This window comes from Lactuca serriola, chromosome 6 (assembly GCF_051521515.1).
Source record: "Lactuca serriola cultivar US96UC23 chromosome 6, Lser_US96UC23_V15, whole genome shotgun sequence".
Lineage (NCBI taxonomy): Eukaryota > Viridiplantae > Streptophyta > Magnoliopsida > Asterales > Asteraceae > Lactuca > Lactuca serriola.
In genome coordinates, this window is record NC_136413.1 from 15189186 (window position 1) to 15212709 (window position 23524).

A 23524-nucleotide genomic window follows, 5' to 3' on the forward strand; every position below is an offset into this window, starting at 1 on the left:
GAAAAGATGTGTGGTATGAAATTCACCCTTAAAAACCCGTTTTCTAGGTTATTCTACTTAGAAAGAAATAAAGATTATTTTGTTAAAGAACGTTGGATAGAAAACATGTGGTTGTTGGATTAGTGGTGTGAAGTAAGAGGCAGTACCGAAAATATACAACTAGTGGGAATGTTACTTTTACCTCAAAATTTTCAACCTAAGGGTAATATTGAAAAATAGATGTGGGATTTTGGATAATTCATAAGCATTTATGACAAATATTACTAGAAAACGGGCTTCTTAACGAACTTGGATAGTTTACATACAACAACATATTAAAATATAATATATTAAGTATAATATGTTAAAAGTTAAAGACATGACTTTATAAGTAGAAGTAAATATATTATTTTAATATTGAAATTTAGTTTATTTATTATTACACTTTAAGTTTGATATTTATTTAACATTATTAACCAACTTATAATCATTATTAGAAAGACACTACAATTTATCACTTTTAACTATTTACAAAATATTTTTTGGGTGGTTTAAGTTAAACTAAAACTTATATTTAAGTTGAGCCTGTAATGTTATATTTAAATTTATAATTTAAGTAGTTTATACAAATTGTTTCAAAATTGTATATATTAAAACTAATAAATTAAGTATAATATGTTAAAAGTTAACAAAACATAACTTTATAAATAGAAATAAAGATATTATTTTATTATTGAAATTTAGTTTATATGATTACACTTTAGGTTTGATATTTATTTAACCTTATTAACCAATTTATAATTATTATTAGAAATAAATTGAAAAGTAATGAAAGTTTCAAATGAATGTGATGAAAAGAAAAATACATGACAGTTTCAAATGAATGTGGTGAAAGGAAAAATGTTTCCTTTATAATATAGTATGATGATGTTTTACGAGTTCTAAAAAATGGCTTTGGAAATCATTGGTGGATGCTATGTTGTTTTCATAATTCCAACTTGTTCCATACAGTTCATCAAGGCTTTTGTTCGGTTTTGGATGTTTTGAACATCCATAGAATACGAAACACACAAATCTTGTGCGTTCTTTATTTTTCTTTACATCTTATTAGACCAACCCTAACCCTAACACTACTCAACAGTTTGCTCCAATCGGGAAAATGACCGATCATCAAGGAGTAAGATTGCAATTAGAAGAGTCCCCACACAACCATTGTTGAACTCGAGCATAATGTACCATGTTCCCAAACCCAAAAACACCACCTTAGAGTCATGATGCATCTATGGTTTTTCAAGGCATGTGAAATTAAAGTGATGGTAATTGATTGGTTGGTCTCTAGCCATCTATTACAACCAAAAAGAATTATAAAGTACGACAACATTGTGTGGCTACAAATCTAACATAAAGTGAGTTTGGAACTTGTTAGTCTCATTGGCATGGGTCTCACCTTCTTTTCCTTTTGTAATTTTGGTGTTATTATTATTAGTTTTATGAGTAGTGCTCTTTGACATGAAAAGTTGGTTTTCTTACCCAACAAGTCTTCTTGTATATAAAAGATTGTGATAATCCCTTTAGCCCATGTCTACTTTTACTCATTAAATACTATCCAGATAAATATATTTTTTAATAAACATCGAATTCAATAGAATGCCAATGTTGATGTTGAGCAATATATGTAACATTTCTACAAAATACACTACATATTCTCTTGCAACATCATAGGTTTCATATGACAAACTTTCAACAACTCCTTATAAACGACTCTATAAACCTTCCTATACCGAAAGATATATAGAAATAGAACTAATACTTCCTCTTCCTTACTAAAAAGGTGGATGATCTTATGACATCATCATCCATGGTCAAAGTTGTCTCAAGAACCTCCAAAGATTCTGGTTTTGTGAAAAAGGTAAACAAGAGATAAATTCCATCTAAATAAGTGTTGGTTTCACCAGCTTTGTTTTTCTTCTTGATGCTATAAGCAAGAGGGATTACTCCTCTGTTGAATACCTCCACATACATGCCCCCTCCGGCAACAAGCAACTGTAAAAAAAAAAAAAAAAGGTATAAATTCATTTAATTAAATATATATATATATATATATATATATATATATATATATATATATATATAGACATTAAATTAAATTAAACCACTAGATGGATTTAATAATTCAAGATTTGTTCTTCCCACTTCCCCTTTACATGGCATACATCAGAAAGCACTAAACTTTTTAATTGGGTTTATATATATTTAAAGTTGTTTTGTTATTTAAGAAGATGTAAAGTGTAGCAAGTCAATTGAATCATCGTCCTCATATTGTGTTCTTGACTCAGAAGTGTGTAAACCCAACCAACCAACCAACAGATTTGTGTAAAGGAATCCATGTCATATGCATACAGAACATGATTTTTAAAATAAAATTTTATAAAAATTATATATTAAAAAAAAGGGAGAGAGAGAAGTGAAAATGGTAAGCCTAAACAGACAACAAAAAGCAAGGACCTTTTATGATATCCAATTAGCAGAGATTTGAGAAGGCAACTGTAAATGTTTGAATTGAATTCTGCCACTGCTGATGTCAGCAAAGACAGATATAAGTGACCTAAAATTTAGTTTACATTATATCAAGTAATCTGGAATCATGATTAACATATTTCTTTGTTTTAACATTGTGTAAAATAATGAGACCCACAAAATGAAAATGCTAAACAAATGAGTTTCTATGTTCTCAAGGGTGTGTTGGGAGTTTTTTTTTGTTGTTGTTTTCACCACTTGAAGTGTTTTTTTTTCTTTTGTATTTTTAGAATTATATCAATTGTTTAGAAGTGAAGAGCCAAGTAGTTGAGTTTGACATGTTAATCACCCTAATTAAAACCACACTAGTAACTAGTAAATGATATAGTTCATCACATCAGTTGTTCGGTTGTTACTTATTGATTTTGAGACAAAACTCTACGTCTCAATTTCCTTCACATTCTTATCAAAATAAAGTAAAAAGCTTTAAAAAAAGTAAAGCTCTGAAAATGAAACATTTCAAAAATCAAAATAGTAGTCAAGTAAGTCAAGTAAGACTTTAAAATGAATTGAGTGATTCTTGCACCAAACTAAATTTTTTTGTTAGAAATACCGGGGGGGGGGGGGGGGGGGGGGGGGGGGGGGGTGAAGGTGTGTTTGTGATAATCAATAACCAGGTAATTTGGATCATGTAGATTTGCTTTCTTCAAAACTATAAACTATGAGAGTGATCCTAAAACCATAGACTGAGAAGAGAGGAATGACAAGGAACATGAACCTTGATTGGGGGTTTTGGGCCTGAAGGGAGAAGATCAAATAAACAAGGCCAAAGCCCATAAAGATCATGCTAAGAAGCCCAACTAATTGCAGGATGAATCTTGAAGGGAAATATGATTCAAGGCCCAATTAGCCCTAACGAGACAAAAGACTTGAGGGAGCAATAAACCCTATCTAGACTCTTTACTCTAACTGATATTTTGATCGGGTTCTAATCACCTCCAATTGTGATACATTCCTATAATGCAATTGCTTCTCTATCTACGTCTATGAAAACATAAAATTTATCATATTGGAACTGTATTCCTAAAACGGATGGAGTCAAATCAGATAAATTATAGTAACAATAGTCCCATTGGGAATACTTTCAGATAAAAAAATTGGTTATCAGAACTGAAGGAAGTGAGGTATGAGAAACACACAAAAATCTACTTACAATTGAGTGCTGGAATCCATCGATGGAATAAATGTATATAAAACCGTTATGAAATTGCAAAATCAAGTAATAATACCTCTTCATATTTCTGGGTAAGAGAGAGTCGCTCATCTTCGGACATGTCGGGCCTCAAAACAGCCATTGTTTCATACTGTCTCAACCCCGGTGGGCATTGGGGCTCTTCTTTTTCTTCAATTGCAGTGGCAACCGACCCGGATGAATTGTTGAGGTCATCTTCGCCTCCCAATCCTCCTTCAAAGAATGTGCCAGAGAAATCAAGGGTTTGAGCTTTGATTGAGAAACCCTGGCTTCCAATTTGATGTTGGCAGTGAAGTATTGGCGTAGGTTTGTTCTTGGGGAAAGGGGCTAGGGTTTGTAGTAAAGGAGATGAGGTGAGTATGTAAGAAGAGGCCATTGTCGTTTGTTAAGGTGTAGAGATGCGATTGATGATGCGCGAAGTGTTGTATTGAGGACCGAAAGAGATGATAGGAGTGGATAAGGGCCGTTGGCCGGTGGCGGTGAGTTTATTTTTATTTTTATATCTAAACCTAATTTTATTTTAGGTAATGAATTTTTTTTTTTATGTATATTGATGGTATATTTTGATTTTCGTTCGTTATAATCGAATTATTTTCCTTTTTTTAATGCCATAATTGCATACTTTAAAGGGAAATTAAGTAAACTAATCCATATAAATAAAGTATTAAAAAAATAACCAATATCAAAGGGCTTCTAGTCTAGTGGTATCAGGTTGTGTCCTTCCTTCTTGAAATCGAGAGTTCAAGTCTTGTCATTGACATATAGATGGATTTAGGTCAAGTCTTGTCGTTGACATATAGATGGATTTAGGTGTTAGTTTAAAAGTAGATTATTTATATTATATTTATATGTTAAAAAAAATAAAATAAAATAACCAATATTTATAAATTTGGTAAAATAACTATTTTCTTCAGAATGTGATATTTCAAAGTATTTATAACCATTCGTTAGGTTTCGAATCTGAAATTTGACACATGTACGTCCCGAACTGAAAACCGTACTCCGGAATATAGGTGGATTTAGGTGTTAGTTTAGGAGTAGATTATTTATATTATATTTGCCTGTTAAATAAAATAACCAATATTTATAAATTTTGTAAAATAAATATTTTCTTTGGAAGGTGATATTTCAAAGTGTTTATAACCATTCCAGAGTTGATGATGGTCGTTAGGTTCCGAATCTGAAATTTGACACCCGTACTATAACGACCCAATTTTCACGTCCAAAAATTTCGTTTTAAAAAAACAATACTTAGAAAACATTACTAATTAAAACATTGTTCAATTAAACCATTTCACATCGAAAACCCAAATTTGAAATCCACAACATGTAAACAACCAAACTATCAGAGTATCAATCCCACGGTAAACTCATAAATGTGGAATCAAGGAGTGTGTGTGTGATGAGCCGCTACCGCGCCTGCTCCTTCCCCTTGGCTGAAGAGGTACCTGAAACAGCAACTGAAAACGTAAGCACAAAGCTTAGTGAGTTCCCCCATCGTACCACATACCATACAACACATATCATACATACTGCCAGGCTATTCTGGGGTGCCTGACTACCCGGTACGGCCATTCTGGGGTGTCGACTACCCGTGCGGCCATTCTGGGGTGTCGTCCTACCCGTGTCAAGCCATTCTAGGGTGCTGACTACCCGTGTCAAGCTATTCTAGGGTGCTGACTACCCGCCGGTCCTGACAACCGATCCTCGGGGACTATTTCATTCCTACTGCTACTACTATCACATATCATAACATAACATATTATCAGACATATTTGGGGTGTCTGAACTACCCTTCAGTCCAAACAACCGAACTCGGGGACTGCTCCCCTCCTACTACCTCTAACTCATATAACAGATCATGCTAGCATATAAACATAACATCACATACTGTCAGACGTATCTGGGGTGTTTGACTACCCTCCGGTCCTAACAACCGAACTCTACTACTATCACATATAACATATCATGCTAGCATATAACATATCAGGTAGTAGCAAACCTAGATGATATCACAGAGACAATCATCTATCATACGTCTCCTACTGGTGGGCCGGCATTGTGGCCTTAGACCCACCGCTACTGGAAGGTAACTCACCTCAAAGTAGCTGCTGATCTGATCGGGAACTGACTGTCTACTGCTGCTGTTGTTGCTCCGGAAATCCTCTGGCTGTAATTCCCATAACATACTCAATCAAACACTGCTAACTGTCCTTTGGGTAAAATGACCATTTTACCCCTGATCATGCCCTAAGTCAAAGTCAGAGTCAACTTTCAGTTGACCCGACTCGCCGAGTTGGCTCTCCAACTCGCCGAGTCCCTACCCAAACGATTGTCCTGAATCTCGTTTCTACTCGTCGAGTTAGGCGATGACTCGACGAGTTCTCCTTCTAAACTGATATTCAAGTCCTTCATCCTACTCGCCGAGTTGTATGAACAACTCGTCGAGTTCATCTTCATCCGATGAACACTTATGCTAAGACTCGCCGAGTTGTATGAACAACTCGCCGAGTCTGTTCTTGATCTAAGAAGATTGACTTGAACTCGCCGAGTCAGGGCACTGACTCGCCGAGTTCCTCCATGGATGAGTTCGGCTTCCAACTCACTGAGTCACACCCCGTGACTCACTGCTCACACTCGACACTACGAAAAAGGGGACAACTCGAAGACTCGCGAGCAGACTCGCCCAGTCAGATGAACGACTCGCCGAGTCGTTGCCATGCAATCACCAAATACGCGGTTTTGCTCGATTCCAGTCCATGCCATTCACAGATCTGGGTTCCTAGAGCATGAATCACACGTAAATTTTCCAACTTTACGTGTAGATATTCACCAATAAGGGTTTTAGGGTTCAAAATGCACCCAAAAGGGTAGATCTAGGGTCTTCATGCAATGTGGGTCCATAAAGACAACAGATCTGAGCTCCTGGAGCTCGACCATGCCTAGATCTAAAGGCCAATCAACTTATTACGGATTATATTGCACATACAAGCTTGGGGAAGGGCTCAAGAAAGACTTAATGTAGTAATAAGCATATAAACAGAGGGAAAATGGGTTATACCTCAAAGGAACCACTGAGAGAACACTAAGATGCTTGGTTTCCTTCCCTTCCTCTTGATCTACACCGCTTCCTTCTCAAAACCTTCAAGATCACACAAAATGCTTCAAACTCTCTAGGAAATAAGCTTTGAATGAGGGTTGGGGGGGCTCTGAGGGTGAATGGGGGCTGGCTTGGGGCGGACATGAGGCTTAAATAGGGTGCAAACCCCTGAAACTTAGGGTTTCATCCAACAGCGGTGACTCGCCGAGTCCAGAATATGGACTCGCCGAGTCACCAACTTAAACGTGTCCCGGGTCCCGTCTCTACTCGGTGAGTCGGACCTATGACTCGCCAAGTCCAAGGCTAAAAAAATGGAAAATACTCACATAAGATTTACGTACCAGGAACCAGGTGCTACACATACGTCCCGAGCTGAAAATCGTACTCCGGAATATACAATCATTCTGGAGTGGTAAAATTGGGTTATTTGAAGGTTCTTTGGTTTTGTATCGTGTTTATTTGATTTCAGATAAGGACTGTCATTCCGTAGTGGTAAAAAATGAGTTCGTATAAGGAATTTTATCGAGTGTCGGTTTCTAGTAGAAGGCAATGGCAGAATCGAGGGATCTATGTAGTATATTGTTTCAAACTACACATGTTTTGGTGTAATATAAGCAATGATATCAACTTCGTTTGGTTAATCATGTTGGTTGCTTCCAAGTTCAGGTTACACACTAATCAAATACGTTTATCTTTTCAATGTCCTTGATCAAATATAGTTTTGCAGATTCTTGATGAGAATGATGTCAGATATTTTCTTAGTTTTATTAGTAGTACGTCTCCTAACACACTACAATTGTTGTTGTTAATAATAATGTTATGGAAAGTGGTATTCGGCGGTTTCCTAGAGCCTTTAGATGGCGATTTCCCGGGTCTTTCGGTGCTAGAAGTAACCAAAATTGTAAATGTCCTTGATCAAATATAGTTTTGTAGATTCTTGATGAGAATGATGTCAGATATTTTCTTAGTTTTATTAGTAGTATGTCTCCTAACACACTACAATTGTTGTTGTTAATAATAATGTTATGGAAAGTGGTATTCGGCGGTTTCCTGGAGCCTTTAGATGGCGATTTCCCAGGTCTTTTTCGCGATAGAAATAACTAAATTTGTAATTTATTACATATGACATTCAATCATGTTCCTTCTTACGATGGGCCTGTAGATGGGGATGATTTTAGGTATAAAGGTAAGATTATTGATGATGCTTCTCCCAAATATGATGTTATGAATCTACAAATGATAAAGACAAAACTAATGTTGTTAGTTGATGATGGTAATATAATTCCACGTAGAGAGTCAGTTGAACAATTTCAAAGTTTCACTGAATTTGATGGGGATGATACTGAACCTAAAGAAGAGGAAACTGAGTCCTTAAAACATCGAAAAACCCAAGAGGAAAAGTTTCCTTATTATTTATTCTAACTCTAAAGAAACACAAACAACTCATTAGGGGATGCATGAACCTTAACCATTGCTTGAATTAGCTCAACAAAAAACGTAAAAGTGACATGGCCCACAATTATACTTCTTATGTGATGCTTTATCAACTATTCAAAAGCAAAGAAGAACTTAAGCTTAATTTAGGATTCAAATATGTTACCGAATATTTCAAATTAGAGTGAGAAATTCTACAAACAACAAGTTTACAATTGTTTCCATTGCGAAAAATTGTAAACGGCGATTACGGGTTACAACCAATACAGACAATGATTCATTTCAAGTGGTTAAACTATCGAACAACTGCACTTTCTCAAACACACAACTCCTTCCCCGTAATCACAAAGCCAACAAAAAAGTGTCGGGTCATTTCTTAAAGGGTATATTAACTGATGGTATAGATATTATGTTACGGGGAAACATATCCAACAAATGTTAAATGTGTTGGATTAAGGTGTCTAAGGTCCTAACTAAATTGGTATAATGTTGATGAAAAAGAGTAAAGTCATTTTTGGGTTGCCCTCATAACCAGGAAATGGATTGGATTGATCAAAAGGATAGAGATAAATAATTTATTAATATATTAACTATAAATTCTGTCGTTCTAATATATATATATATATATATATATATATATATATATATATAAACTATAAATAGTAATAATTAATTAAGAGTTAATTAAAATTAATTTAGAATTAATTTTGGGTTAATTAAAATTAGAGTAAATTACACGAATGGTCCCTATGGTTTAGGGTAATTTGCGCGTTTGGTCCCTAACTTCATTTTTTAACTCGGAATGTCCCTACTGTTTGTTTCTGTTACGCACTTGGTCCCTGTCTTAACTAAAAGAATATTTTGCCCTTGATTTTTTAATTTATTTGAATAAACACACCCCCAATCCCACCTCCCTCATCTCACATTACCCACCCCACCATTTTTCCATATTTAAATAAGACAAAATTTCACAATTGGTCCTTGTGGTTTACAGAATATCGCACTTTGAGGACTTCCTAGCAAAAAGGCACGTCACTGGTCCTTATGGTTTTAGTTCATTGCGCGATTGGTCCTTGATCCTAACCCCGTCACTTTTTTACCGTTAGTATAGGGGTATTTTTGTCTTTTCATTTATCAAAACTAGCACCACAAAATCCTGCCATGCACTAAATAAACAAACATGTAAGAATTCAGGAATTCTAAATTCTCCATTAAAATTTGAAAATTTAATGAAGCTACCTTATTTTTCCTGAATTCAGATGTTGATTTTGTGGATTCATATTCATGGTTTGTTTTTTAACATAACTTGGCATATGAAGCAAAGTTACTGATAAATTTGAAACTTCACCACCACAAATATCACAGTTTTTGTTCCACACTAAACCATTTAACTTCACATTCTTCATGAACAAGTGCATTCCATCTTCAACTGATTACCTTCATCGCATGAATCAAAGCAGATTCTGCAAATCGCTTCTTCCTCATCAATCTCTTCATCGTTCTTCACTTCAACATAATGGATTTGATCTTTATTTGAAACAAAATCGTTTCAATAAAATTGGAATATAAAAATCAAATTGCAAACTAGCCCAATAAACATAACGGGCTTCAGTTAAGTTTTGAATCTATATTTTTCATGAATATGATCGATCTTACCCGTGATTTCTGTTGTTCGCTATATGTTCTTGCGGAAACGGGAGTGGTGGCTGAAGGGATTACGAACGATGATTCTTCCCGTTTCCTCCCCAAAGATCCGACAACACCCTAAAAATCGGAGCCCAACAATCACAGGAGAATAAAGAGATTACAAATGATGATTCTTTGGAACATACAAATCAGAACCTACAAATCGAACATAACTTTCTTAACCTTCTTCATCTCCCTCTCTCTCTCTCTCTATCTCTCTTAGATCGATCAGTACTTTCATCTCCTTTAACAGCTTCAAGAACGCTAACCCTAGTCCTATCACACAAGTCGTCGTAGTTGGGTGAAGAAATCATCATCAGCAACAACACATACCCTTATTGCTGATCATAAATCAACGACATCAGAAGTTGAAACGAAGGTTGAATTAGCTGATGTTCCAAAAGTCAAGATCGATGTGTTGGGAGATAGCTTTGGTGATGAAGGATTACAGTGACTGCTAAATGAAAAGACTAAAATACCCCTGCACTAACGGTACAAAAGTGACGGGGTTAGGGTCAAGAACCAATCGCGTAATGAACTGAAACCATAAGGACCATTGGCGTGACTTTTTGCTAGGAAGTCCTCAAAGTGCGATATTCTGTAAACCACAGGGACCAATTGTGAAATTTTGTCTTTAAATAATAGTCTTTTTAGGTAAGACAGGGACCAAGCGCGTAACAAAAACAAACAGTAGGGACCAAACGCGTAACAAAAACAAATAGTGGGGACCTTCCGAGTTAAAAAAATAAGTTAGGACCAAGCACGCAAATTACCCCAAACCATAGGGACCATTCGTGTAATTCACTCTTAAAATTAATCAAAGGTGCAAGAGCTAAGCTACAATTGTTCAATAGTTGAACAAAAGAGATGATCTAGTATCCTTCTAAGACTTTGACATTTTTGGAGGCTCTTGATAGAGCTACTAGAGCCTCCAACTGATAAAAGAAAACTAGATAAATATTGACTTAAAATATTATTATTTTAAGTTCAAATCTAGGGTTTATGGGATTATCAGGCAACTATATAAATGGATGTACCCTTGGTATTTTCGGCCTAACCTAACCACATAGAGAATTCTGGAATTATCTATCATCTCCACTCTTTCCTTCAATCCTAGGTTTTTTTGAGTTTTAGGTGTGACACGTTAGAGGAAGCCATACTTTTGGAGCTAGTTTGTCAAAGAGACTACAAGGCTTTGGGTTAGCTTGTTTCGAATCAAGCAAGATGTATGTGGTTCTATTCATGAATTTGATTTCATAGGGTTTATAGATTTTGTTTCATAAGTATGTTGTAATAAATTAAGAAAATACATATATCCATCTTAGGTTGTGTGTACCCTTAAGTGATAAGTGAAATTTCGCATGTACAAATTGATTGTAACCTAAAACCCCTAATAAAATGATCGTCTTAGTGTACATATTTCATACTGGCAAGCATGGAGTGCAAAAATGCATGCTTTAAATCTGTTGAGAGGGTCCCCTGAAAAAAGCTTTAAAGATTTCATTTATATTGTTACAATTTAGAAAGGAAGAATCCAGGGACTGTTACACATATAAAGACAGGTCACGACAACTTTTTAATGGCAACCGGTTGCGCGGTAATATTTCTTATATAATGAGTACTTACAATTCTTTTTATACGTGTATTCGGTTTTATTACTAATCTATTAATTTATTTGTGTATTTTTTAGCGTTTCACACATGTTTGTGTCCTATTATTATCATTGACAGAGCATATATTAAAAGGAAATACTTACGCACGATGTTCCTAGCATAGGCATGGACCGTAATAACCAAATCCTCCCAATAGTATTTGGTTTTGGAAAAACAAAAAGTAGGGATTCATGGATATGGTTTTTATCAAGACTAGAGAATGTATTGAGGACATAGACTCTTTGGCTATCATATCTGATAGAGCCAATTCCAATCAAATGACCATTTAAGTTGTGTTTCTGAATGCATATCACGGACTTTACTATTGTAATCTATACTAATAAAAGAGTAGCTCTTTTGCCATGTGTCACCATATTAGACATTTTAATTAATGTGTTGCCACTTGTCAATCTATTAGTTTTCCATTTTAAATTTATTAAACCTCCTCATTAATGTGATTCTATTTTAAATTTTAAATTATTGTTTTCATTAATTCACAAATAAAAAATATCTAATATATATTAAAAATTAATTTTATATATTTATTTGAATCAATGATTATAATTTCACATAACTAATAAAAAATATCTCTTAAATTAATATTTTATTCAAAATAACTTATTAATAATTTTGAGTTTTTACTATAAAAGTTTGATTAATATAATAATCGTGGTTCCCACGGGTTATAAACTAGTTTATTGATAAATATGAGAACAAAGATTGGAAAACAAGACACAACCGAACTTTGTTTTGGGTGGCTGCAAAAGCTTGTTGAGAGTCTGATTTTAAAGAAAGCTTGGCTAGGCTACATCGTGTCTTATCTGATAATTGTCGTACATAGATATATGTAACATCCCCCTCTGGCACGTATCACAATATTGTCCGCTTTGGGCCACTCGGCATGAGGACTTCCCAGGGGGTCACCCATCCTGGTACTACTCCCGCCCGAGCACGCTTAACTGCAGAGTTCTTATGGGATCTGCTGCCCTCACAGCTTTAAAACGCGTTGTGATAGTGAAGGTATCCACACCCCTTATAAGGAATGCTTAGTTCTCCTTCCCAGTCAATGTGAGATCAGATCTAACCCACTTTAAACTGTGGCATCCCCAATTTCACGGCCAGAAAAGACCGATTTGTTTATGCTTTGTTTTATAAATTAGAGTGATCGTTTAAAGAAAACGGTTGCGGAATTTATTCCCAAAACAAAATATGATAAGAGTTTATCAAAGCATTTCTTTAAAGAAATGTATTTTCATTATATAACAAAATCTCGGGATGTCATGTTCAATACAGACCAAAAGCATAAACAGAACAAAATAGACCTTACAACAGTTATTTATAACTACTGATCTATATTCCAAAATCTCTCGTCAAGTCCACCAACTTATACTCTTGTGTCATTACCTGTAATGCAAAGAAAACTGAGTGAGTCAGGCTTGGGAGCCTGGTGAGCATATAGGGTTTTCAACCCACAATAAATAATTAATTTAATTTCATCAACCAATAATAACCCAATTATCCATTCCCGTTATTCTCACTTTACATCCCTAAGACAACTAACACAAGGGACCTAGTCTAAGAATATTTCATCGGGGCGACAACACATGCTTTGGGGGTTCCTAAGAAATATAAGTCAAATAAGGCAACCGTGAGGGGGATGGAATACAATGAATGAACACCCAAGTTCATTAACACCTACAGGTTATGAGCCTACTGGTGTTCCACGGGACTGTCTAGAAAGAGTACGTGGTCGTCATCTAAATTCCGCTAGATGATTGGATCACAATGACATCGAGGCCTCTCAACATTTTTATTTCATCACACATCACTATCTACCCATGTTCTACCCACATTGAAGACAAAATATATTTGTTTATATACAACATAAAACCTGTATAACAAATTCTTTCGACACTCATAACACATGAGAAATAGTATATATTCACATAGCACGTATTTTATAGAGTATAATCTATATATGTGTGTTAACAGAAAGCAACCACACACACTTAACCATTCCAAATAACGAGATAATATACATATAACACATAGCACGTATTTTATAGAGATACTTTATATCTATGTGTTAGAAGAAAGTAACTACACACTCACACCAAACATATACTTAATACATTCAAACAATACTTGTATTAAAATCGTGTTTATGAAAGGGACTATACACTCACTTGATCAGAAGATGATCAGACAGCACTACGGCTTGTAGAAGTAGTATTCTTCGGTAGATCTGGAAGATCTTCACAAAAACCGGACTCCTCGCGGGCAGAGCTTCGGCTCGGAAACTTTTTTCTTCTTGGGATCTTCGGGCTTCGGGATATTTCTTGCATGCAAATCGAGGTAAAACGGGAGAGAGAGAGAGAGAGGAGAGAAAATAGCAACCCTAAACGGCGCCCTTCAAATCTATTTATAGGGCAAAATCTGCCTTTGCCACGTCGTGGCACCTTTTTCCACGTCGTGGGTTTGATCGTCACTGCATGCGTCATCGCAAGTTGCGTCTGGGGGACTCCCAGAGGTGTCAGAAGACCTGCCACATCGTGGCACTGCTTGCCACGTCGTGGTCTCTGACACAGCTTTGGGGTTCGCGCCCCGAACTTCAGAAATTCATAACTTTTGCATACGAACTCCGTTTTCGACGTTCTTTATATCGACGCGAAGGTGAGATTATGCTCTACAACTCTCATTTAGAATTAGTTGGCTAATTTTGAATTCATTTTTAATATATTATAAATATATTACTTATATATTATTTTTAGTAGGCCGAGACAGGAAAACTCCGTTCGAAATTCATAACTCCTTCATCTGAACTCCGTTTTTGTCTGTCTTTTTATCGTTGGAATACTATTGATGAGATCTTCAATTCTCATTTAGAAAGTTTTGGCGAAATATCACTCGACCTCAATCTCGAGTTTCGGGCTGCATACTGCTAATGCTGAAACTTCGAAAAATCATAACTTCCTTATCCGAAGTCAGATTTAGACGTTCTTTTTATGCACGCTCTTGGTTTTACGTATTCTACGACTTTTATTTAGATCGCTAAGGCCAAATATCGCTCTAATGTAAATTTACTATTTACATCGCGCTGTGTCGTGTCGGTTCTTTCGCGAAACTTTGACAGGTCATAACTTCTTCGTAGGCCGAGACAGGAAAACTCCGTTCGAAATTCATAACTCCTTCATCTGAACTCCGTTTTTGTCTGTCTTTTTATCGTTGGAATACTATTGATGAGATCTTCAATTCTCATTTAGAAAGTTTTGGCTAAATATCACTCGACCTCAATCTCGAGTTTCGGGCTGCATACTGCTAATGCTGAAACTTCGAAAAATCATAACTTCCTTATCCGAAGTCAGATTTAGACGTTCTTTTTATGCACGCTCTCGGTTTTACGTATTCTACGACTTTTATTTAGATCGCTAAGGCCAAATATCGCTCTAATGTAAATTTACTATTTACATCGCGCTGTGTCGTGTCGGTTCTTTTGCGAAACTTTGACAGGTCATAACTTCTTCGTTATAACTCGGATTTCGGCGTTCTTTATATGTACGAAATCCTTGTAACATATAATACAACTTAGCTAAGATTAATCCTTCTAAATAATCTTCCATCAAAAAGTCATTTTTTGATGCTTATCGTCTCTAAATTGACTAGCCCGGATCTACAGGCGTTACAATATACATCACTGGTAATCAAAAATAAGAAAAGCTGTGTTTCAATGTGGTTCATTATAATTTATTGATATCAAAAATTTTTGAGTCCATCAATGCATTATCAAAAGATGCATGAAAACTACCAATAAAATTGTAGACTGGCTTCTTTAGAGCAAAAATGCAACAACGGTGGTGTCAACGACGTAATGTTGGAGGTCCCTTATATAAACTATAGTACTTTCAAATTACTAGACCATAACTTATTGTTCATGACAATATGTTTGTATTTTTTATAACTTAAAGTGAAAAACAAGTTACTGAGTATGTTGAGAAGGTTATCGAAAGGAGGATCAACAAATCCTTCGATTTCGGGGCATACCAGATTGATAAAAACATATATGAAGTGACTGACCAAATAAAAAATGGTATAGACAATTTGGAATATCGTTTTTGTACATGTGGGAAATAACAATTATCTAGTATACCTTTTCATGCTATGGCGGTATTCAAGGAATTGAGATATCAACACTGCAATATGTGGGTGTCATCTTACTTCACAATGGAAACATACTGAGCAACATATAGAGAGGTTGTGTTTCATGTTCCAAATCCATCTGAATACGAACAACCAGATGAATTCATGGTTGTATTAGCACCATTGATGGACAAACAAAAAGGAAGACGTCCACAAAACCATAAATGTATCCCATCCCAAGGTGAATGTCTGATTAAAAAAAATACAGTCGTTGCAAAAAGGATCGGGTACACAAGAAGAAATTGTGATGCTCAATTCCCCGCATATTCAACAAAAAAATAAATTTTCAAGTAGGAATGAGTCGAGTGTCAAAAGTAAGGGTAAGTCTAAGAGTAGATCTAATTTCAAAACTAGTAAAAAATGAATTTTCAAGTAGATCTGAATTCATGTAGTCATGTTTGTACCAAATTAGAAAATTCTAAAAAAATCTTAAAAAAATGTTTTTCAGTCAGATAAACTATGTTTTTTCTACATCGTCATAAGGAAATTGTTTAAACATACACAAACACCACAATTTAAATGTCAGGTAAATCCCCAATCTCTATCCATAGCCAACTCTCAGACCACCACAAGGCAATATCTCGTTGGGGGAAGCTGCATAAGACAATAAATAAAGGTTAATGATATCTTATTCTCTCATATAAAGTTATAGATTATAAGGAAAAGTAAAATGCATACATTTTCTAACATCAATAATACATACACAATCATCAGCCTATAAATGCCTCATCCTAGGGTATGCAACTGGCCAAAGGAGCACACCCGGTGTATGCATACTAGCTATCCTACAGTTGGGAAATGTCTCCATGATCCAAATCTACAAAAATTAAGATGTAAAACAACTAAATAATATAATAATGTTGTGATACTTTTTGCATAAAAAGTATTATGAAACATAATGGACATACCTTAAATGCATAGACAAATCCATGCACAATATATGTAGGCCTATTGACGAGTCTTGGATGGTTGGGGTTCAAATGCTCCTTAATCTTATCAAAGACAACAGACAATTATCTATAAGTCAAATCCCATATTGCTCTTCCCCATGGGGTGTAACATCCCGACAATGAGGTATTTCCAAAATTAACTCTTAAGTATGAAGGTTTATGATTTTTAGCCCTTGGAATGAGTTTTGTTTGAAAATTGGTCCCACAGTGGCATTTTCGTAAATGCAGGTAAGGCTTAGTACGTTGGGCGTACATGCGCGTACATTAGTACGTTGGGCGTACACTGCGTACTGTAACATCCTGTTTCCTGCCATTTCTGAGCCATGGACCGAAAGTTAATTGTGTAAGGTTTTGGGCCTTAAGGAGGCAAAATTTAGTCCTTGTGGAAGGAGATAATGTTGGTTAAGAGATTTAACCCTTGAATTGTTTGGGTCGAAGGGTAGAAAGGGAAAAGGCATAGGCCATGTTCTAGCATGAAATATGGATTTTTGTTCGAGAAGTTTTTAGTCCAAGATATTTAGATAATATTGTAGAGCTCTTCAATACCTTTATGTGGATATAAAGAATGTAGAACATGAAGTTGATACAAAGAAGTTACGACCGTTTGAAGTTAGGAAGATTTTTGGGTCAGCCGCGTACGTTAGGCATAAATTGAGTACAATGGGCGTACTGAGTATGCCTGAGTACACTGGGCATATATTGAGTACGTTGGGTGTACTGGGTATGCTTGAGTACGTTGGGCGTAAATTGAGTACGTTGGGCGTACGCGATTAGTGCCTAAACCTTATTTTCATGGTTAGAACCTTATTTAAGCTCCTTAACTTCCCCAAACCCATTCCATTCTTAGCCTCCATCTCTCCAACACCCTCTCAAGAAACCCTAACCCTAGATCGAGCCTTGTGAGCAAAAATAATGTGTTTTTAAGTGCTTTGGAGTGTTCTTGGTGCACCTTGGAGAAGAAGGAACTCATTGAAGAAGTGGCGGTTGCATTGGAGCTTGTAGATCCGAACTTTTTATGCCTTGTTCTTTCTCCTAGAGGTATAAAGTTTGAATCTTGATGATGAAATTGTTAGATCTAGCTAGTTTTGCGTGTTATGAGCTTTTAGTCACTTTAAGTGCGTAAAGTTTAGATCTTGAAGGTTTATGACCTTGTTATGGATAAATTTGGAAACTTTATCCATCTAAACATCATTTTGATTCAGAACTGAAGGTTAGAGACTTGTACTTAATGGATTAAGTTGAAAAGATGCACTTTTGGGTCCCTTGAGACTTAAATACTAGATCTTGTTTGTTGGGACCATTCTAATGGATAAAATTGGAAACTTTATCCATTATGGAACTATTATGAACCATAAAAATGTGATCTTGGCCATTCCATCCCTTCCATATAAGAGTTGTGATGTCTTATTGGGTTAAGAACTTAGGGTTTTGGTCATTAAACACTTTATAGCCATGCAAAGTCATAAAGTTGGAAACTTTATGACTTAGGATACCATTTTGGGCTTGGATTTGAGTTTTGGATGTAAGAGCTTAACGAAATAAGCTCTTAATGGAGTTTTGGGAATCGGTTGGGTACGTTGGGCGTACTTGGTGGTACGATGCGCATACGCGGTCAGCGCCCCGCTTTTGGGTCAACATCAGAGTACGTTAGGTGTACTTTGTTGGTACGTTGGGCGTACTCTCTTGGTATGCAGGGCGTACTCTATTGGGAACAAATATTGACTTTTGGGACCTTGACCGTTTACTTTGACTTTGACCAGGGTTGACCCATTTTGACTTAAGGGTATTTTGGGTATTTTGAGCTATAGTTAAGCCTTGATCTCTATCTGCTAAATAGGTAACCTGTAGAGTTGGTATTCGAAGCAGTGTATTATTCAGCTATTGGTCAGACCATGAGGTGAGTTTTTCCTCACTGTACTTTCGAGTTGAAGGCACCAAGGCTGACCCATTTGATTGATATCCCACTTTACCATATGTTGTTATGTTGTAGTGATCTGTTAGATCTGTATCCTAGTTTATAGGATATTGTTATGCGGTATTGATCTATAGATCTTCCTGTTTGTCTATTGGTTGATTATATGTTTATCTGTTATGTATATGTCGACATATTTTGAGTTGTGGTTGAGGCTTTACTACTTTATGCGTGAGCCAAAAAACTGGGGGCATTCCAACCCGATGGTTGATTGGGCCCGAGGGTATTCCATCCCGAGGATGATTGGACCCATTATATATTGGCATTCCAGTCCAATGTTTGAGGGTATTCCATCCTGAGGATGACTGGACCCATTGTATATTGGCATTCCAACCTGGGGTATTCCATCCCGAGGATGACTGGACCCGGAGATTAACTGGGCCTGGGGTATTCTAACCCAATGGTTGATTGGACCTAACATGTTTGTTTGTATATGTTATCTGTTTGTATGGTGGTACTTTGGGGGAAAATCACTAAGCTTTGTGCTTATAGTTTTAGTTTATGGTTTTAGGTACTTTAAAGGATCGTGGGAAAGCAAAGGTGTGATCGTCTACAACTTCCTGTTTTTATGGCTTTGGGTCTTAAGAAAACTCTGATTTTGAAATAATGTTTTGGAAACAATGACTCTTTTATAAACAATGATGTTAAATGGTTGATTTTGAAAATTTTAAATTCCTTAATATTTTCGGAATGTTACAAGTACTTTGGGAGTACGTGAAGGATCCTCAAACGTTGGGCGTATGTCGGGCATGTACTACTGGAAGCACAGGACCCGTACACATAGTAGGGAAATCACAACCTCTAAGGTTGTTGCTTAGAATAGATCATATGGTATTAATTACGCCTCATCTGATATTTTCTGGTTTATTTTCACTATGGTGGTCACGAGGAGATTCGAGACAGAAGTTGGGTCGAGTGGCCAGGATAGTGTTGGATTAGTGTCTAAGTCCATAACTATTTTGGTATGTACTTGACCCGATGGTGCATGGTCCTTTTGGGTTGCCTTCATCAAAGCAACTTGATAGGATGAATTATGGAGAGAAATGATTAAATATGATTTATTAATATATTATGGGAATAATATATTAAAGGAGAAATCATATTGTTTAATTAATATTAGTCAATAATTAATTGGTAATTAGTTTTGTGACTAAAAGAGATTAATTAAACTTAAGGGACTGGAATTGTAATTATAAGATAATTGCAATTTGGGCCACAGATTGTCTTAAATCAAGAGGTGGACGAATTCTTATGGGAAGCCCATAAGGAAATCGTCCAAGGGCTTGATTAAAGGAGTATATGGATTGCTTACTGCTTAAGCATCCAAATTAGGGTTTCCATGTTAGATAACCCTAATTGCCTCACTATATATAGATCCCTTAAGGACCAAAAACGTGGCTAAGCTTCTTGCTAGGGTTTTCACACGGTTTTGGCAGCCTCCATCCTCTCTCCTCTTCATCCTCTTGCTTATGGTGTTTGTGAGCCATTAGAGGAGTGACACTTGTGACTCTAAGCCTTCCAAAGTCAATTCAAGGAGGAATTGGGATTGTTATTGCTACATAACAATCAAGGTAATATCATAAACCTAATTATATATTAATATCGATTTCCATATGCTAGAATTAGGGTTTATAGTCTTTGATTCAAAGCATGTACAATAGAGAAACCTAGATCCAAGCATCAGGGTTTGTATGAGCACATAGGATGTCTTATGACCAAAACCCATCAGTGGTATCAGAGCCTAGCTTGGTTTCAATTGTATTGATGCATTGCATATCTGGAAAATTTGTTTTTTGGGTTTCTAGAGGTTGGACTCGCCGAGTCCATAGCTGAACTCGCCGAGTCCAAGGTGACTCGACGAGTCCAGGCTTGACTCGACGAGTCAACTCGTCAGATGGAGGTTATCTCGGGATTTCTTGTTGTTTTTGCATTGGGATAGTTACCTTATCATGTTAGATCAATATTAATCCGATTATATGATATATTTGACTATAATTTTGATCTAATTAAAGATATTTATCAATTAATAAGATAATTGTTTCCTTATAAGATAATTGATTAATTATTTTGAGTAAATTGATAAATTGTTTTGCAAGAAATCATTAAACAAATCAAATATGGATAATTATGTGCTTAAATGTTAATTTAAATTATTTGTTATTTGATCCTTGTTGTTATGAAAAGTTTCATATTTTGCCCTTTAGGTTTTATAGTTTAAATTTGAACCAAAAAGTTTTGTTGTTTTAAAATTTAAATAGTTGAAACCCTAATGTTTTGAAATGTTTCAAAACTTGCCCTCAAGTTTTGGAATTTAAAAGTTGATTAAAAATTTAATTAGGAATGTTAAATTCTAAAACTCTAGTATTGTTTTGAAAAGGTTCAAATCACACCCGTATGGTTTTATTAATTAATTAAGGTGTATAATTAAAAGAGGTTTAATAAATCCATAAAAGTTTTGGTTTACAATTTAATTGAATTAAAAGTATAATTGTTAAATTTAACCACCTAATATTTTAAAAGTGTAAAATATACCCTATACTATATATAACATTAAAAGTCTAACATTATATATATATGAATGAGTAAAAGTCAGTCTTACCGTTAGTAGGCCTCATTTACGAAGCTGGTCTATAAGGGGTGTTTAATGAAATTGCCTATAAAATGGCGATTGAATGGGTATCCACTCTTACCCACCGCACTCTTGACTAGTGGAGGGTCGTTAGCCGAACGGGTAGGATAGGACGAAACCTTCCATTATAAGTATAATGAATTACTAAAGTAACTAAATGTTTTTCAAATTCCCAATCGTAGTTACTTAGGAAAAGTGAATTGATGCAATTCCATGAAATTACACTTTGTGCCCTTACGAAGACGTTAGTGGAGCATGTGTGGTTTACCGGCACACTAAATGGTTCTAAGCAAAGGTAGCAAAGGGTGACTCAATGTTTGTCATAGTTCGGTGGAGCGTGTGTGGTTTACCGGCACATCGAATAGGTGACTGCAACATGTGGGGGCACCATGTAGTTTGCATGGTTATTCACACCTACTTTGTGATCCTCGGCATCCCAATCACAAACAAGAGGGGCATATCGAGATTTAAAGATGCCATTGAAATGTTCAAGGAATCTCAAAGGATCTAGGAGTTTTCATAGAATTAAAACTTAAATTCTTTTTCGTTTTTCATGGTGGAAATTAGTGAATCGTCATTCACTTACCTTCAAATGTTCTGCAATTTGGGTTACGGCATCCCTCTCCCGAGTTGTAGAATATTGTGTTGGGTCCTAGCCTTAGTATCTCATTTGGGTGATTTTCTAAGGACTCATTCAATCAATCAACTAACTTGAACTCATTTTCTCCCGTATTGTAGATGTCAAAGTTCGACAACTATGGTTTTCCCAAATCCCGTGGAACAAGCATTCCACATGAAGATGATATTCCACAATTCGATCGAGGAACAAGAGATCATACTTCACTTCCTCCTCCTCCTCAAATTATTCTCCCTAACCCACAAGTTCAAAGGCTTGAAAAGTTCAAGATCACTCAAGCCCTTTTGGCAAGTAAACATAAAGAAGGAAAGTCGGTGTGTGCACACGTCCTAGGGATGAAGTCACACATTGATAGGTTAAGAATGTTGGGATCCGTTATTTGTGAGGAAATGGCTGTTGATTGGGTTCTTCAGTCACTTCCTAACTCATATAGTGAGTTCGTAAGAGAGTACTATATGATGAACCGCGACGTGACCCTTATAGATCTCACCTATATGCTTATTGCTGCTGAATCAGCAATGGTTTGGCGCAATAGAAAAGCAAAGTTGATTGGTGAATCTGCCTTCAAGACCTCTATGGATATAGACAATGGCAACGAAAGACATGCTATGATCGAAAAGTTTGATCATAAGAGAAAGGCAATGTTTGAAGTAGTTCCATGTCATGTTCCAAAAGAGTCAATTTGCTTTTATTGCCAAGAGAAAGGGCATTGGAGACGAAGCTGCCCCATTTGCCTAAGAGATCTAAGAGATGGGAGAGTCGAAACGTATGGCTCCAATATAGGTAAAATCCATTAACTAACTCTTTTAAGCTTCTATTCTAGATTCTTAATACATAATGTGATAAGATTACAACTGATGTTTTGTAGGATCGAAGAAAAGAAAGGAAGCTTAAGGGAATAAGTGAGCAAAATCTAACCGTGAAGGAATGGATTTCGATCACATTTCTCGAAGATTAGATTCTTGAGCTACTACTTAGAGTTAGAATTAGATTGCTAAGAAAGATGTATTAGCATAGTTTTTCAATGAATTGCATTGTAAGGACAAATTTTTCCGCAATAAAATAAATTTTGATTTTATATTATTTATTTATCATTGCAATGGCGTATATGAAAAATTGATGTTTGAATGTTTCTATTATTAGCAATAATGGATTTGGTTCTTATTATGTTATTTATGGAAAGTCGAGAATTTACCAAATAGGGAGAGTTTTTCATCGCCCAAGTTTCAATTGGACAGAAACTTGGAATCATGCAACTTGGTTGCACGATGAATGAGAAATTTCATATTTTGGAAATTAGACTAATTCATTGACAAAGTGTCAAGTGAAGGACTAGGAGATCGAGCACACAAAGTTGTGTGTTAATCAAGTCCACCATAAGAGTAACAATGATATTCGTCATGATTTACTAAAGGTTTAGTAAATATGATTATACTTACAAGATTAAGTGTAATTCTGAATTGATTGAAAAAATTTAAATCAATAGCAGAACGAATACGAAGAATCAAGTAGGCAGAAA

General features: G+C 35.7%; 1 protein-coding gene across 1 annotated transcript; it reads right to left on the reverse strand.

Annotated features, from left to right (window-relative positions):
* Positions 1-1617: 1617 nt before the first annotated feature.
* Positions 1618-4224, reverse strand: LOC145057891 (Translation elongation factor EF1B/ribosomal protein S6 family protein). Its single transcript, XM_079005803.1, has 2 exons — positions 3786-4224; positions 1618-2022 (listed from the first exon to the last, which is right to left on the reverse strand). The coding sequence occupies exons 1-2, from the start codon at positions 4122-4124 to the stop codon at positions 1783-1785; spliced, it is 579 nt and encodes a 192-aa protein (XP_078861929.1). The 5' UTR covers positions 4125-4224; the 3' UTR covers positions 1618-1782.
* Positions 4225-23524: the final 19300 nt, after the last annotated feature.

What these genes read in the sequence shown, in the direction of transcription:
- LOC145057891 (XM_079005803.1), bottom strand. Translation starts at nt 4,124, where the DNA reads ATGGCCTCTTCTTACATACTCACCTCATCTCCTTTACTACAAACCCTA. An exon ending in TTACCCAGAAATATGAAGAG is followed by an intron (nt 2,023 to 3,785) that starts GTATTATTACTT and finishes TTTTTTTTACAG; the next exon opens with TTGCTTGTTGCCGGAGGGGG.